We start from the raw sequence: 16,088 nt of genomic DNA on the forward strand, positions 1-16,088 counted from the left end.
TCCATCAACTCCTGTTTTGCCCTGAAAGGGAACCTCTCCTCTCTACCCCACCCCTACTCGCTTCTTCCCTGTAGGAAAGCTTTTCCTGTAAGAAACCAATCAGCCCCCAAACACAAACCATGGTGTGGTGGTGGGGGTTCTGGGGGGGCGGATAAGTTAAGGCAAGTATTGCATTTATTTCTTTTGGAGATTAATTTGGCATCACACTAGTTTCAGGGAACCATGACAGAAAATAAAGTCTACCATCGGCCTCGCGCGCATCCCGGGTCCCAGAATCTGCCCTCAGGAGGGGCGAGTCCTTCAGATCGGCCTTTGGGCAAAGCCGGTTCCCGGTGCCGGTGATTTTCGCCTCGCCAGCCCGGAGCCCCAATCTGACCGTCGGTTCCCTGCGGCCGCCGCCCCGAGCCGTTCCCAGCGCCCCGGACTGAGGGTTCTGCACACCCGACCCCAGGGACCTCGGAGAGCTCGACACCCGCACAACATCCGGAAGGCCCGAGAGGTCCGAGGTCCGGAGCAGGGCAGCGGCAACCGGGCAGCGTCGACCCCCGCGTCCGGGGGCTCATTAACCGCGCGGCTGGCAGGCTGGTGGGTAGGACTCGGAGCCCGCTACTGAGAAGGGGGGCGGTGCACGACGGACTCGTCACTCACCCGCATCAACCAATTAGCGTCGTGCCGCAGGGCGCGCTAGGCCAATGGGAGCCCAGAAGACTCGTGAGTGACATTGCTAGAGGGCGGGAGAAAGGGAGCCCGGGAGTGAAGTTGAAGCTAAACCCACGAAGCTGTAGAGAAGTTAAGAAGGTGTGGGGGGGGGGGAGGGTGTGATTGCGGGGCGCGGGGGGAGAGGGGAGGTCTTTCGACTTCCAATTAGGAATATCACTGGGCTTCTTAGGAACTATTGAGGAGGAGGATTCTAAAAACCACCTCGCCCGTCCCGAAGCCCTCATCCTCCTCCTCCTCCTCCTCCTACCACGTACCCCTCCCCCAATTCTTGACCAAGAAAAAGGAGCCTGGGGAGTGCGCTGCGCCTCTCTGCGCGCGGGGAGCGGGAGGCCGGCACTTTTGCTTAGTGGGGCCGCAGGCAGGAGTACCCTTAAGAGGTACCCGCTGCAGCCCTTGGAGGATTGAAGGTAGGTGATGCAGAAGACAGCCCCAAGTTCTCGGGGCGGCCGTGCACGGCCGTGCGGCCCGGGAGGGGCTGGGGGGGGGGCGAGGCTGGGACGCCGCCCTCCCCGGCGCCGGCCGGCCAGGGGGCTGTCGCGTGTGCCACCTGTTAACCTGGCGCGGTCGACCCAGCGTGGTACCGCCCCTGCTGGGCAGGGAGAGTCCAGGGTCCCCGCGGGGGTCCCCGGAAGGGGGGTTGTCGATGGTGGAAGTGCCACTTTTTGAGGAATCCTTCCGACTTGAGAACGGTGTCAGAAAGGTAGCCAAGCTCCCGATTTGACAAGATGGGGGGGGAGCTGGGGAGGGGGGGAGCCCCCAAAGGGTTCCCGCGGCGGTGTGGAGGAATTCTGATTTGCTGTGCTGGGAGTGGTGCCCAGGCTGGGCGCGGGAGCGAGGACCCGCGGCCCAAGGGCTCTCGAGGGTCTCTGAAAATATGCGTTTTGTTGTTTGGGTAACTTGAAGGGAGGGTTGGAGAATGTGGCTGGCACGGGGAAGAGGTGGGAGAGTTGTTGGAGGCGGGAGAGGGGGCTCAGCCTCGTGGATAACTTCTCTATATCTTAGGAAAACTAATAATAATAACCATCAGGAAAAGGGGGGGGGAGAAGAGAAACCTCATGGGTCCTGAGGCTCCTTGAATCGCTTTCTGGCCGTTGTGTTGTGTTGTTTTGTTCAGAACGGGGGTAAGGGTGTGATTGACGCTGGGGTGACAAATGTCTGACACTCGGATGCTGTTTTCTTCGCAGTGGTCCAGAGGAGTTCGCCCGGATTGCTGTCCTGCCCAACCCGGCTCGGACCGCCTGCGTCCCCTGAAGAGCAAACATTGTCGGGGATTATTATGCCGACTTTCCAAGGAGCGAGGTTCTCGGCTTGGAGCAGGAGAAAAGGCTGGCTCCTCACGGGTCCGACCAGCATTTGATACCTAAAGATCCTCAGGATTGTCCACATTGTCTTCGATCGGCAACGTTCTTATACCTGTGACTCCGAATTGTTTTTCGTGTTTTTTTTTCCAAAGAAAATACTTTGTTTGCCGCCCTGGTCTTTCCCTACAATTAATATATTTCCCGCTGGTACAGATTTCAGCCTCTTCCTTCAAAATATGCTTTCCGTTTTCACCAAGTATGATTTCTAGTTGAAAGTTTCTTTATATTTTCCCCCCGTGTTGGATGATTCTGTGGAGTTTACGGTGTAAGAAGAAAGGGAGAACGAGACACAATGAAAGAAAAGTCCAAAAATGCTGCTCGGACTAGGAGGGAGAAAGAAAATAGTGAGTTTTATGAACTGGCTAAATTACTGCCTTTGCCCTCGGCCATCACCTCTCAGCTGGACAAAGCATCCATAATCAGACTCACCACCAGCTATCTCAAAATGAGGGTGGTATTCCCGGAAGGTAAGTGCTATTGCCTAGATGAAATGTCAAAGGTAGAAAAGGTGTAGAATTGCTGGGCCCAAGAGTAGCACACTAGTATTTACTAGTGTGTTAGTATTTACATATTCCTCTCCCCAGCGACAAGTTTAGCTCTGATACTTGACCAGTCCTCTCTGAACTCCGAGTTCCTTTTCTAGGCTCTACTAATACTTTCTCTCCAGTCCATCAGATCTGTTTGGTTGGGAAGCAGCCCAACAGTGCTTTTGTCAACACTTCAGATATGAGGCTCAATTGAAAGTACTACTAATCCAAACATGCCTTTCCATTTTATTCCTCCTGTTAGAAACGCACCCAGTAGAGAACAGTTCTGCCGAATTCTGTAGTTTTGCTAGGTATATGTCTATCATTCTGCAAAGTAATAGCACGGATATGTGTGAACAATATATCCTGAATTTACCCAGTCTCTTCAACTGCATATAATAAATTTGTTCTAAGTTTTTAACATGATCGCTGAGTCTTTAACTGTGGGGGCTCGGTAATTTGCAACTCTGGCCCTCAGATTAGCTGTAAAATACAAGGTTAGAACTAAAATACATAAAATTAAATTAATATGACTGGTTCACTTAGAAAAATCTCTTTTTAGTGGCCGGTTGGCAAACAAATACTGGAAGGGGGTGTCAAAATAAGGCCTAGAAGTTAGAATAGCTTAACTATAGATATCATTTTAAATTGCAGTTTAGGTGACTAAAATTCACTGTGTGAGGGCTAGGACCTAGATCTGGCTTCTAGAACACATCCTGTGAATGACCATGTGTGCTCACTTTTCTTTTCCATTTCTCTGTGCAAATAAATAGATGGCCCCCAAATATTTCAGATATGCCTTTGCTAGGAGACAAAGATTTGGAAATGTAAAGGAGTGATTACTAGACAAGCAAACAGATTTAAGAGAAAGAAACCTGTTTATTTACAAAGCGAACTTCTTAGTTGGCCTAATAGAGGTTTACCTTGTTGATCTTGAATGTCTGGGAGTTAACATCCAAAATCAGCAAGCAACAGTGTTTGGAGGGAGAGGAAGTAGTAATTATTCGGTTTGAAGTCTTGCTTTCCTTGGTCGTGATGTAAACACTTGTACAACATGCTTCAAATTAGTCAGGGCCACTGTGGGAAAACTTTCAAACTAAACTGTAGTCCACTTGGCCTTCAAACTATAAGTAGTATTAGAGTTAGTTCTTTTTTAAAACATTTCTTTGATGGGTCTTATTTGACTCTGGAAATGGGGGAGGAGAAGAGTGAATGCTGAAAGTACCTGAACAGTAGTTGTCCTTGTTGCTGTAGTTGGTGGTGGTGTTTGTTTTTTAAAGAAGAAAGGAAGGAGGATCTATACATCAAACACCACATTTCCCATTCAAACAGTGCTGAGAATTGCTGATGGGAAAATTACCATTAGGCCATACTGCCTTCTGTTTTTGAAAAAGAGCGAGCGATCTCGTTGTCTTTTATACTGTCAGCGCCTACTTTATAAAAATGAAGCCATTGCGAACTCCGCTGGCCGCGCTCTTCCTAACGGGATTATTAGCAGTGATTTGTCAGCTCCCGCGGTCTCAGTGGGCTCCCTTTCTGCGTGATTTCTAGCCGGTCTCATCAATTATTGGTGCCGATGTCGCTGGCTGCTTGATCAGGAGCAGCATATGGTGCTGCTTGTGGAGCTGCAAGTAATAGCAGGAGAAGAATAGCGTTCAGAGTCGGAGGGCAGACTTCACATAGGACCGGAGAGCCCGGGGAGAAGCTGGGCCAGAGATCCTAGTCAGCTTAGTACAGGCCCTGGGCTGGGGCAGCAGGGAGAGGATGACTGGGTCTCTCTCTCTCTCTCTCTCTCTCTCTCTCTCTCTCTCTCTCTCTCTCTCTCTCTCTCTCTCTCTCTCTCTCACACACACACACACACACACACACACACACACTTTCCTGTTTAAGATGCTAACTTTACATATTATAAATCACACCACATCATAAAGCATAGGAGGAACAAACAGTACACTTTCTATAGCCAAGGTCTTGTTTAGCACTGAAGACTGGAGAGTCCTCTAGGAGGTCAGGCTGGACCTACTCTAGTTAATTTTCTCTGTATTTTCTACAATGCCCCCACCTTTTCCCAAGGCCCAGGACCAGGCCCTCCCGCAAGCTCCCTTCTTCTTGGGTGAGGGCAAGTTTATGGGGAGGAGGGGACAGACGATGTGTGAACTCTGGGCACATCATTTATTTCTCCAGCTACCATTGAGCTCATAACTCACTCTCAGCTTGCACTTGCTGAGTTAGACAGGGTCACTGGAACAGCTGGCTTCTAGGGATAAGGCTTTGCTTTTGAGAGTAAACGCCTATTTGGTATACATTTGAAAAACCGCAAAGCCCAAACAAAGCTTTTTAAAGTATGAAAGCAAGGAGAAGAAAAATAACAGCAACATCAACAACAACAACAAAAGAAAACCCCAAAGCAGTTCTTTTGAAAGGAGTACTACCAAAGTGAATTGGTGACAAGTGGCAAAGCCAGACACAACCTGTAGGGGGTGCCAATTTGGGGTTCAGATTAGAGTTACGGCAGTGGGTGCACAAAGTTGAAGTCCAGGGCATAGAGGGAAACGCAGCACTTTTTATGGCTAGGATCCTTTGTTTCATGAACTTGAAGGTGAAATTTCACTTATTTTAAAACTGTCTTAGCTCACAGTAGGTCTTCAGCGAAATTTTGTTTTAGGAATAGAATACAGCAACTTTATCATGGTAAATACTCTATTACGTGTGACGTGGATTTTGCAAGATGTATGATCTCAATTACAGATCTGGTGACATAGCTGTATGCATAACGCCATCAAAATCTAGCTTTTGCTCACATTTCACTTACACCCTGCAATTCCAAGTGTTTTATGTTAAACAAACACGTTTGTTTAATAAACAATGTTAAAAAAACATTGTCCCAGGTATACTTGACAAAAGGGACAAATTTAAATACAGGTCATTCCTCTATGGAAAGGGTCCCTCCCCGCCTCGCTTGCTTAATACAATTTTTACCTCTAGGATCTAATAGGTTTTTAAAGGGCATGTTTCAACTTTTACTATTTTACCTAATTAGGCAATATTGGAGAAAGAGAGAGAGGAATGAAATATATGTGATTGAAGTAACTAAGACTAAGCATTAGACTGGTGATTTAATAGGAAAAAGAAAAGGGAAGAATACTGTGAAATAATTAAAAGAGCACATCTTCTGATTTATAACATTTTTCCTTTTAATATAGCCTTGCAAAGGAACAACTGAAGCATGGAGAGATGTTTGGTGCTATCAAAGCCAAATAGATTAGATTTTTAAAAGGAGATGGTATGATCTTATTTGTGTGCACAATAGAACACATTCAACATCGAAATACAGCTTTAACACAATTTTGGCTGGGAGTATAGTGGTGAGGACAATACACAATGAAAGAATCTGACGTGTTTTTGAATTAGTAGCTATTCAGAATCTTGGTAACACCACACAATATTTCATTGCTAAGGTGTCTTGGAAAGTAAAAATAACCACAGAGATGAAAACTAGTAACTGTTCAGGAAAGAGAGTCTCTTCAAAGGCCAGGAATAATTCAACAAACCTCCATAGACCTTTTCTGTAACATTTTCCTCAAAATTAAAATACTTAATCATTGTATGTTTTGAAGGAGATAACTGGAAAAAATAAAAAGAAAAGAGGCCCCATTTCCCACGTGGTTGGATGATTTAGGGCTGTTTTCTTGGCTGCTCAGGGAAATGATTGAGCATTAGGTTTCCATGTTTATTTTCTTACAGAAGTTTTTCTCATTTAAAGGCCTTTAAGCCCAGTTTATGGTCCACGCTGATTATCTCTGTTTAATTCTAGTTTTGATGTGCAGTGAAAATGTAAAGGCAAATAACCATGCAGAGAATTTTCCAGGCAGATTTATGTACTGGAAATTGTAGAGCCAATCAATGAAAAACAATGTCTTATTTGAAAAAAAAAAAGTATCATTAAGAAAAACTCCACAACGAAGGTACGAATAAGTCACAAACCTGAGGCTCAAAGGATAACAACGCTGTTTAGGGGAGTTGTGTTTTTTTTTCCAGTTCTGGGTAACTTTGGCACCTTCCAATTTACAGACAAATGGGGATGCCCTGAATTCTCCCTGCATTTCTCTGTGGACCCAGGTATTTCTTACAAAAGCCAGGTTTGGATTCCGATAACAATTATTTGAGTGGGTCTCGCACTACCAGTCTCTGATTCGTGGAATTTTTCGTGTGCGTTAAAGGGAACCCCAATTATTTAGGAATGGTCTTGCTAATCAAGACAGTAAGTACTAACCCTGCCTCTCTAGCGGAGCAAACTTCCTCAACAGGTATCCCCACCCCACCTCGATGACCAAGGACTGTTAGGTCGTCCAGGCCTCGGCGACACGCCTCTGCGTCTTCCCCAGGGTGCGAGTTCGCTGCCCACTAGGCTGTCTTGGGAAGTCCCAGGCTCTTTATTGTGGTGGCTTTGCTGGGTCGCCCCTGTGGGACGCGCCGTGTGACAACCACCCTTCCTGCTTCCTGGGCCACTGTTCCCAAGCACAGGAAGTGACCAAGGGCATTCAGATCGAATCCGGCCCTAGTGCAGAGGGCAGGCTTGGTTCGATGGTCTAGGGTCTCCAAGCCACGTAAAGACTGAAGCCTCGGGTTTCTCCGCCTTGCGCGCGCGGGTCTCCAGGGCGGTGATGCCGCCAAGTCCCGGTCATGGGTCATGATGGAAGTCCGAAGTTTGATAACCATTTTGTTTGATACTCCCCAGCCCCCACGAAGGGCTCTGACTCAGGCACTTGTCCCCAGTTTTAGCTGGGGCCTGGCGGAACCTTCCCCGCCGTCTCAGCTTTCCGTTCCTTGGCGGCTGGCTCGGAGCCGGGGGAGTTTGGTTGACAGGGACTGAGCCCGACGAGGACGCAGAAAGAAAGGGTCAGCGTCGCGACCGTAGGTCTTCACTCCATTTCTGGGCTAACGGGGCCCGCGAGGGCGCACGGGCCTCCGAGGAGCCAGCACAGGGCACACACTGAGTTCCAGCCGGGCGCGTGGGACAAGCACTCACCCGGGAGCCCAAGAGTCAAAGGGGGCCCTAGTGCGACTTGGTGCTTGAGGGGACTTTCTGCTCTGAGAGAGTTCCAGGAGTCTGGTCCCAGTTGGTAACATCTATTCTTTCTTTCTTCCTCTCTTTCCCAGAGAGCCCAACCGGGGACCTGTGCCCCTAGCCCAACACAAAGGCGTCTGGGCACCAGCCTGGGAAATACTTGGACTGTGCATCCAACAATGACCACAGGCCTTGCAGAATTCCCAGGATTTGGGGGCTGAGGTGGGGGGTATGCCCCAGGCCGGCCTCCTCCCTCCCGCCTCTGGCCTCGGAGGTTCCAGGTAGCCTCTTAGGGACTCAGTATTAGGAGTGGCTGTGAGCCTGTGTGCCTCAGTCTCTAGGTTGTGGAGCATCTAAGGGACAGCTCCTGCAGCTTCCTCCTCCTCCCTTTGCCTGAAAGGGGAGAAGGCAATGGGGGAGGGAGGGAGAGATGGAGAGAGAAAAAGAGAAGAGGAGAGAGAGAGAGAGAGAGAGAGAGAGAGAGAGAGAGAGAGAGAGAGAGAGAGAGAGAGAGAGAGAGAGAGAGAGAGAGAGAGAGAGAGAGAGAGAGAGAGAGAGAGAGAATCTGTTTCCTTTTGCTCCCAGTTTGAGTGTGAAGGAGGGAGATAATGCGGGGGTCTGTAATCTATATTTTGTCAAGGGTATGAAATTCATTCGAAGGAAAAGCGCGATCAATTTATTTTTGCTCCTTGCAATAACACAGCTGGATGATGCTTTGAGCTCCAGCTAGACTGTGGCTCATCATTCATTCGCCAAGAACGGGCCTAAATGGTGCCTGTGGGATTAGGTCAATTTTAGTGGATCTACTTCGCCTCATTTGGTTACTAATTGGTTTCTTGTTTTATAAATCGAAATCTCATTTTCAGGAAATTACAAAACCCGTGCAGTCAGTCCATTGAGGTAATCCTTGGGTCAGGGGGTATTTAAATGGAAATGGCTCAACCCAGCACCAAGGGTAAAGCCACAGTGAAACTTGCCCGGGTTTTCACATGAAATGTGAGCTAGCCCTTTAGATTCATCATAGATACATCGCTTCTAATGCTACTTATGTAAATATAATAAACCAGACTTTAGGGGAAGGAGGGGGGGCTAGAAGAAACAAAATTTATCTGCTAAGGTTAATGTAGCATATCTTGGAAATCTTCCAAAATAGATTATGTTTTCCTTTGTCTTCGACCACTTTAGCTGGGGAAAATCCTTTTGTCTAAAACTCGATTTAGTTATCGCCTCCTTCTCGGAACTTCTTTTCTCCTTTGGAAAACCCGGTTCCCTCGGCCCTCGCCAAATTACAAGCGAATCTTTAGATCTTGTGCCCACTGTAATCCCGCCGCAAAAGGAGCTGCTTTCCTCCTCATTTTAAACAGACAATCAAAGGATTTGCGAATTTTCTGCGGTAGGTCAAGTGCAGAAATGGAATCTCAGCTTCCCCCCTCCACACACACACTTCCGCCGTCGCTCCAACAACTGAAATTGGGTACAGCTCGAGACACCGAAGACGAGAGGAGAGGGGGTCCAGGGCGCTAGGGGTGTCTTCGGCCCTACTGGGGGACTTGGGGGAAGCAGGCCCCTGCTCGGGGGTGCGGGAAGAGTCCTTGGCACCACCAGGACGAGCTCGGCCCTGGTATTACATTTGGAAATCTCGACAGGTAGACCGGGACAGCCAGTTCCCTACAAAACATTAACTCAGCCCTTAACCGTGTGACCGAGATTCCAGAACACAAAGAGAAGGCAGAGCTCGGTGAACGCCAACGGCTTCTTAAATCGTGGTGGTGGTGGTGGAAGCCGGGGAGAGTGAGCGAGGCCCCGGGTTAGTCCACACCCGGCCCCGCCGCTTATTAACCTGGGGGGGGGGGGGGCTGGTGTTCCCTGCCTGGAGCATACTAAATGAGGGCGCAACCAGTCCAAACACACAGGCGCCTGGCTTTCCGAACCAGCGTCCTACCCTCCACCCCAGCCTAGCCCCGGGGACCCTTCAAATTATTTGAGTCGGGAGGTAGCTCCCGAAGACCCACCACTTGTTAGAGGGAAGACATTTGTGGATCCAAAGTTCGGGTTTCACACGCTTGCTGCAGGGCAGGGAGAGGCGGGTTTCCCACCCAGCGCAATCTTGGGCGCACCAGTGGCGGCCACGGGGAGCGGCGATTGGGGTGGGGGGGCGACGCTTTGGGGAAGTTGGCCTCGGCCAAGTGCGAAGGGGTCCCAAAGGCAGGCACCGCGGAGTCCTGGGCGCCCCTTTTCCTTTTCGTAGTGTGGCTTCCGTAGCCAGCTCCTCCCGCGGCTTACCAGTGGGGTGCGGTGCGCGGAGGGTATCCTAGCCCGGATCAAAACCAAACAAGCCCTGCCAGACACCGCCCAGCAGAAACTGGGCAGGTCAAGAATGAAACGCAGGTGACAGACGCTGGAGTGAGTGCAGGTGTGTGACAGGGCACTTCAGTAAAGGTCCCGGAGGACGGAGGACAAGAAGTCACCCCGGGGAGGAAAGTTGGGGCCGGCTAAAGAGTCAGGAGAAGAAACCTGCGGAGGGGGGTGGAGGGCACTTGCAGTCGGGGGGAGGGGCATCTGTGTTTGCCCAGCGGAGGGGCAATCGTTAGATTTATTTAGATGTGCAAACACCCAGAAAGATCCTATTCCAGCTCATCGTCACTCGTGGCCAGGGTTTTGATCGTTTGCTTTAAAACCAGCCCCTGCCCAAGACCTTAAAAAAAATATGACTCCACGGTTTATCGTGATTCTTTCCAGCCCTGTATGATAATGAATCAAATGAGTATTTGTCATTGTATACGTTATGATGTATTTGCTCCTAACGAAATAGACCACATTTTTAAAAACCTAGCCATGTTAAATGGTGTTCAATTGTATAAAAATAAAAGGATTTAACTATATATATGTATATATATATAGTTAAAAGAATTTCAGCAGCAGTCTTGTTATATTACCTCTCCCCAAGAGTTTAATATAGGCTTTCACAAATTCCTCCTGTCTTATTTTGATTTCTTTCTGCACACATATAATAAAGCCAAGTCGCTATGTTTTGATCTGACAGGTGAGTCTGAAGTGTTTTATTTTTTTAGGCATCACCAGTTTAAAAAAAAAAAAGTTTGTGGCAAGGCCTGAAAAGATCTTAGTGTATAATATGGAGAAGAAGAATGGACTGTGTTTGCTAATAGGAGATGTAGTTTGGGGCATAGAGAAACAATGATTCCCTCGGTCTAGAATAGGGTAAAAATATTGCTGAGAAGCTGTTCCCACCTCGAGGTTGTAACTGGCTTTTCTTTTCTTTTTAAATTTAAGGAGGGTGGGGAGGGTGAGCTGTGGGCTAAGCCGGTCCTTGGAAGGGAAAGGAGGAGGAAGAAGAGTTGTGAACGGATGTCTGGAAGTCAACCCTCAACATTTTCCCCCCGCTTCCAAAGGGGATTAAAGTCAGAATCCAAGGGAGGGGAATGGCTGGAAAGCCACACAGCCAATCAGAAAGGCGTCTGGGTCCAGAAGGACCGAGCGGGCTGTTTCAGATCTCTCCGGTGGTGTTTTCTGGGTGCGGGGACACCCTTCCGTGTTTGATGAGGTCCATAAGGAAAACTTTTAAGTGTCCCTAGAAACACGAGTGAACCCACGCACAAGTTAACACGACGGGATGTGGTGGGGGAGGGTTGCGGGGTGCAGTCCTTCTGGGCAGGCGCTCAGAGTTCCTCCCTGAGAAGCTGGGTCGCGGGTGGGGGGCACCTGCGATTTCTGCTCCCAAGGCGAGGGGGCGGGGCCTGCGTGTCCACGCTCGGACACGCCCCCTCTTATCCCCCAGCAGGTTGGCTCTGGACAGGGGTGTGACTGGGGGTGGGGGAAGGAGGGTAGTATCCAGTGGTACTCTCCAGCACCGGTGGCCCCTGTGTAACAAATCATAAAACGCCAACTAGCCAACTGGGTCTGGTTTTGTCATTAAAGACTGTGTGTTTCCACAGGGCTCGGTGAGGCGTGGGGTCACTCCAGTCGGACTAGTCCCCTGGACAACGTTGGCCGAGAACTGGGTTCCCATCTACTCCAGGTACTGACGCAGTTTCGGGGTGCTGCTGAGTCCGGGTGCTCTTTCTGTTTCTCCAGGGAACAAAGGGGATGGGGTGGGGTGGAGGGGTGGATCTTGCTAAACCTAGCGCACTTTCGGCCCAACAGCTCCCTCAAAGTTAAAACTTTCAGCTGAATGGGTGATGGCAGCTCACTGGGCTGAGGATGAAGCAAAGGAGCAGCCAGAAATTGGGCTTTAGAAAATAACCATGGTGGCAAGGCCCCATCAGGGCTCTCAGACCAAGGGAAAGGGCACCACTGGTCAGTTTTCAGCTGAGGAAATTAGAATGCCCTGGGCCAGGCGGCAGAGAGAGGCCCACAGAAGCAACCGTCTGAAATGAAGGATTTGCAGAGGAAATAAGCTGAATCTGGTAGAAACACCGGACAGTGCTTCAAGCCCACACATTCCCCGATCCAGCTGTGTCTGCAACTCATTTCATCTCCCTGTAGTTCCCAGGCTCCTCTGATTCTCCAAGGAGCCCGAGCCTCAGGCCAGTCCAGACTGAGAATGAACGCTCTCTTACCCACATGCAGCCCCTTAGGTAATGAGTTTAACCAATGTGAGGCGCCACTTACCTTGTTATTTGCAGTGCACACTGCTGTAAATAGCTTGTTGCCCCGTATGTCGAAGAACAAATATTTTAAATAGTAAAACTCCCAGTGGTACTTTTAGGTTTGACACTTGTCCCCAATACTGCACCCTCTTTATTATTATTCAAGTCCACTGGGAGCTCCCGGACTGATAGAAAGCTCAGTGGAATCAGCCAGTTAGTTCTCTCTCCACTTTGGGACTGAAGAAATGGCATCTATGACATCATACCACCACTCTGCAGACTCAGTCAGTTCCATTTTTCCTTTCTTTTCCAGAGACCAAGTAGTTTTTGTTAATTTATTTGCTTAGTTATTTTACAGGATTTGAATTCATAGCTGTTTGCTAGGCAGATATTCTGCCTCTTGCAGTCCAGTCTTTTTTGCTTCAATTATTTTTCAGATAGGGCCTCTAGTTTGTTTTGTTGTTGTTGTTTTCTGTCAGGCTTTCCAACTTAGGCCTTCATAGCAGTCATGTTGGGATTACAGGCATATAACACCATGCTGAAGTTTTTGTTATGGTTCTGCTTGTTGTTGTGATTGAGTATTGATAACATTTTGCTTGGGACTGGCCAACCAGGATCCTTCCCAATCAGTCTCTGGAGTACCTGGAATTATAGGTATGAGCTACTGTCCTGGCATGAGACCAGTGAGATTTTACTGCCCACTGGACATAGCTAAGTAAAAGTCTGCTTGCACCTGAAGCTTAGCATCTTCAGGACAAACATATGTTATCCCCCCCCCCCCCACCCCCCAGACCTCCGTTCAGACAAAAACTTTCTTTAAATTTTCTTTTTCTTTTTTCCTTCCTTCCTTCCTTCCTTCCTTCCTTCCTTCCTTCCTTCCTTCCTTCCTTCCTTCCTTCCTTTCTTCCTTTCTTTTTTTTTGACTGGTCCTGGGGTATGAACTCAGAACCTAGCTGTCCCTGAACTCTTGTTCAAGGTGAGTAGCTTAAGCCATAGCTCCACTTTGAGGTTTTTGGTGATTAATTGGAGATAAGTCTCATGAACTTTCCTGCCCAGTCTGGCTTCAAACTTTGATCCTCAGATCACAGTGTCCTGAGTAGGTAGAATTTCAGTTGTGAGCCACTGGTGCCTGGCTGTTTCTCTGAGTTTTTAATCTGGGTCAGTGGTGTCACTTTCTGCTCAATGTTCTTACTGAAATCAAGAAATCAACATTTAGCCTTTCTGCCACTAATCAGCATAAAGCCTACAGCCAATACCATCTTTGAATTAGATTCTCCCCTTCCTTCCTTTGTGAAATTCTCAGGCTTGAAAATCAAATTTCCACTGCAGCAAGCTACCTACTTCAATCTCTTGATCTTCATTCCTTCTTCCTGCAGGTTATTGTCCATATACTTTGAGGAACCCCTGTTCCCCCCCCCCCCCACACACACACACGTCAAAGGACATTTTAGTCCTGCTTAGAAACCTCAGGTCCCTAAACAAATTCAGATTCCTTGTTGTGCCATACTCCAAAATTCCATCATGACTAAACTCAGAATACATCAGATCCACTCTCTCTGCACCTCTTGTCTTTGCTACATAATTCCTTCAGCCTGGGGTGTTCTTCTCTTCTCTAGTAATCACCTTTTTACCAAGGTGCTACTCAAACATCAACTTCTTGAAAGCCTCTGTGATTTTCCCTCAGGCCTCTGGGTGCTCAGCTTCAGGCTCTCTTGCCTATTCAGCCTAGACCATTTAACTGTATGGCATTAAGTCTGTCTTCAGGCCAGTTGCCCCAGGTGACTTCCAAGATTTGACCCATCCTAATTCTCCACTGTCTCCTGTGTGGATCCATTCACAGAGATGAAGGGACAGAGGGAAATCTAAGTCATTCCTCGCAACACAGACACACTATAACATTACTCTTTGGATTTGCTGCTCGAAAAGCCTCTTATCTCCTAAATCTCCCTTTCCTGGATTCTTTCCAGGGCCACTGGGTAGCTTCCTTCTGTCTACAAACTTCATACTGCCATGTCGACCAGTGCTCCTCCACTGGATCATTCCCAAACCCTGCTATTACTTTTTTCACTAGAGAACACTGCTACTGCAGAGTTCTTCTAGACTGACATTAGACCATCACCCCAAGAACCTAACTTACCTTTGCTTAAAGGCTATGACCCACTACCCCCTGCCCCCTTTCATATATGCTTGTTAAAGATGTGTCTTTCCTTTGGGAGTCTCCCCAGTGTTCCAGGGCATTAGGCATCTCTCTCAGTCTTCTACATGCCCCAGATGTTTACGAATTTGTTTTGACCCAAAGAAGGGACGTTGGTGGCTGGTTCTATGTCCTGTTCCTTGGCATTCTCTCTCCAAGCCCTCTCTTTGCACTTTTTTCTAGCTGAACCTCTTACCATCTCTAACTTATACCCCTTCCTCTGTTGTTTATCCAAATGGCTCAGAGGCCTCTCCATTCACTCTGTTCTCTGACTTCCCAGACCCTGGATGGCTTCATCTTTGTCGTGGCTCCTGATGGGAAGATCATGTACATCTCAGAGACAGCCTCGGTTCACCTGGGTCTTTCTCAGGTAGGTGAGTGGTTCATATTTCCAGCCTGTGGTGTTTACAGCCAGAGCTGGTGGAGGGAAGGGAAGGTGTTTCCTCAATTCCTTTCCCCCCTCCCTTAAAGCTGCATTTCTGAGTCTGAAAAACTCTCAGCTAGAAGGAGGACTTTTAAAACAGGCAGGCCTGGATCTCCCCATTTGTGAACTTGTCTTTCCTTGTCTTCTATCTCCGGCTCAAGCAGTTGCTATAGTTATGAGTTCTTACCATAAGCCAGACTCTGTGGAAAGAGGTTATGTACTTATATCTTTATTACCATTACCAGGGAGCAAATACTACTATGATTATCTTCACTACTGCTATTAAGATTATTTCACAGATAAGGAAGTAGTGGTTTATGTAAGAAGCAAATGTGTAGCAAGTTCTACCCACTGCCCATTGCTAGATGCAGTCCATAGCAGCTGGCCTATTCCAATTGCTGCCTGCATTGTCCTGCAGATTCCCTGGCCCAAGGAAGCATTCAGCCTCTGAGTGGGGTGGGGGGGGGCACTGTACCACCGGGGAGACGGTGATCCCCTCCTCTTTACAGGTAGAGCTGACTGGAAACAGCATTTATGAATACATCCACCCTGCCGACCACGACGAGATGACGGCTGTGCTCACTGCCCATCAGCCCTACCATTCTCACTTCGTACAGGGTAAGGAGGACACGTGCCCCAGGCCCTGAATGTCCCTGCGAGTCCAACTGGGATTTGTGCCCGCAATTCGTTATAGCTGAGAGATGGGCACCACCCTGTCATTCTCACATCCTGAGCTTCTCTTTGCTCTTCTTTCCCAGAGTATGAGATCGAGCGCTCCTTCTTCCTCAGGATGAAGTGCGTCTTAGCCAAGAGGAACGCTGGCCTCACCTGTGGGGGCTACAAGGTGTGTGGCAGAGCTGCAAGATAGACGGGGGGGGGGGGGGGGGGGGGGGCGCAGCAGGTGTAGTGGGTGGGGCAGGACACCAGGCATCCAGCGGCTTGGGGGAAGTCGTTTATGCCTTTGGGTCGCCCCCCTCTGTGTCCCCAAAAGTTTGGAAGCATCTGCAGGGATCTTTCCTTAGGGTGTCTGACTTTGAGAACACCTGGCGGACAAGGCTGAAAAAGCGGAGTGTGACTAAACTCGGATACCAGGCTGTGGAGGGAGTTCATAGAGTCTCCAGGGTGGGAAACTCCATCGGAGTTATGACACCCCCAAAATTGGTTAAGAACCCGAGTTGTGGTTACAA

At 48.6% G+C, this 16,088-nt stretch overlaps 1 protein-coding gene across 2 annotated transcripts in view; it reads left to right on the forward strand.

The window, feature by feature from the left end:
• Window positions 1-874: 874 nt before the first annotated feature.
• Window positions 875-16,088, forward strand: part of Sim1 (SIM bHLH transcription factor 1) — an 81,327-nt gene continuing 66,113 nt past the window's right edge. The window contains exons 1-6 of one of the 2 annotated variants that reach the window (XM_070010244.1): window positions 875-1,127; window positions 1,905-2,548; window positions 11,630-11,712; window positions 14,758-14,847; window positions 15,411-15,519; window positions 15,660-15,745. In XM_070010244.1, the coding sequence (XP_069866345.1) occupies window positions 2,374-2,548; window positions 11,630-11,712; window positions 14,758-14,847; window positions 15,411-15,519; window positions 15,660-15,745 (543 nt within the window). In that variant the 5' untranslated portion in view covers window positions 875-1,127; window positions 1,905-2,373. Of the gene's footprint in view, window positions 1,128-1,335; window positions 1,421-1,904; window positions 2,549-11,629; window positions 11,713-14,757; window positions 14,848-15,410; window positions 15,520-15,659; window positions 15,746-16,088 lie in introns of those variants that run through there. The other variant, XM_070010245.1, reaches the window with a different exon arrangement.

Source organism: Dipodomys merriami, unplaced genomic scaffold, assembly GCF_024711535.1.
Source record: "Dipodomys merriami isolate MVZ:Mamm:240054 unplaced genomic scaffold, mDipMer1.0.p SCAF_8, whole genome shotgun sequence".
Taxonomy (NCBI): Eukaryota; Metazoa; Chordata; class Mammalia; order Rodentia; family Heteromyidae; genus Dipodomys; species Dipodomys merriami.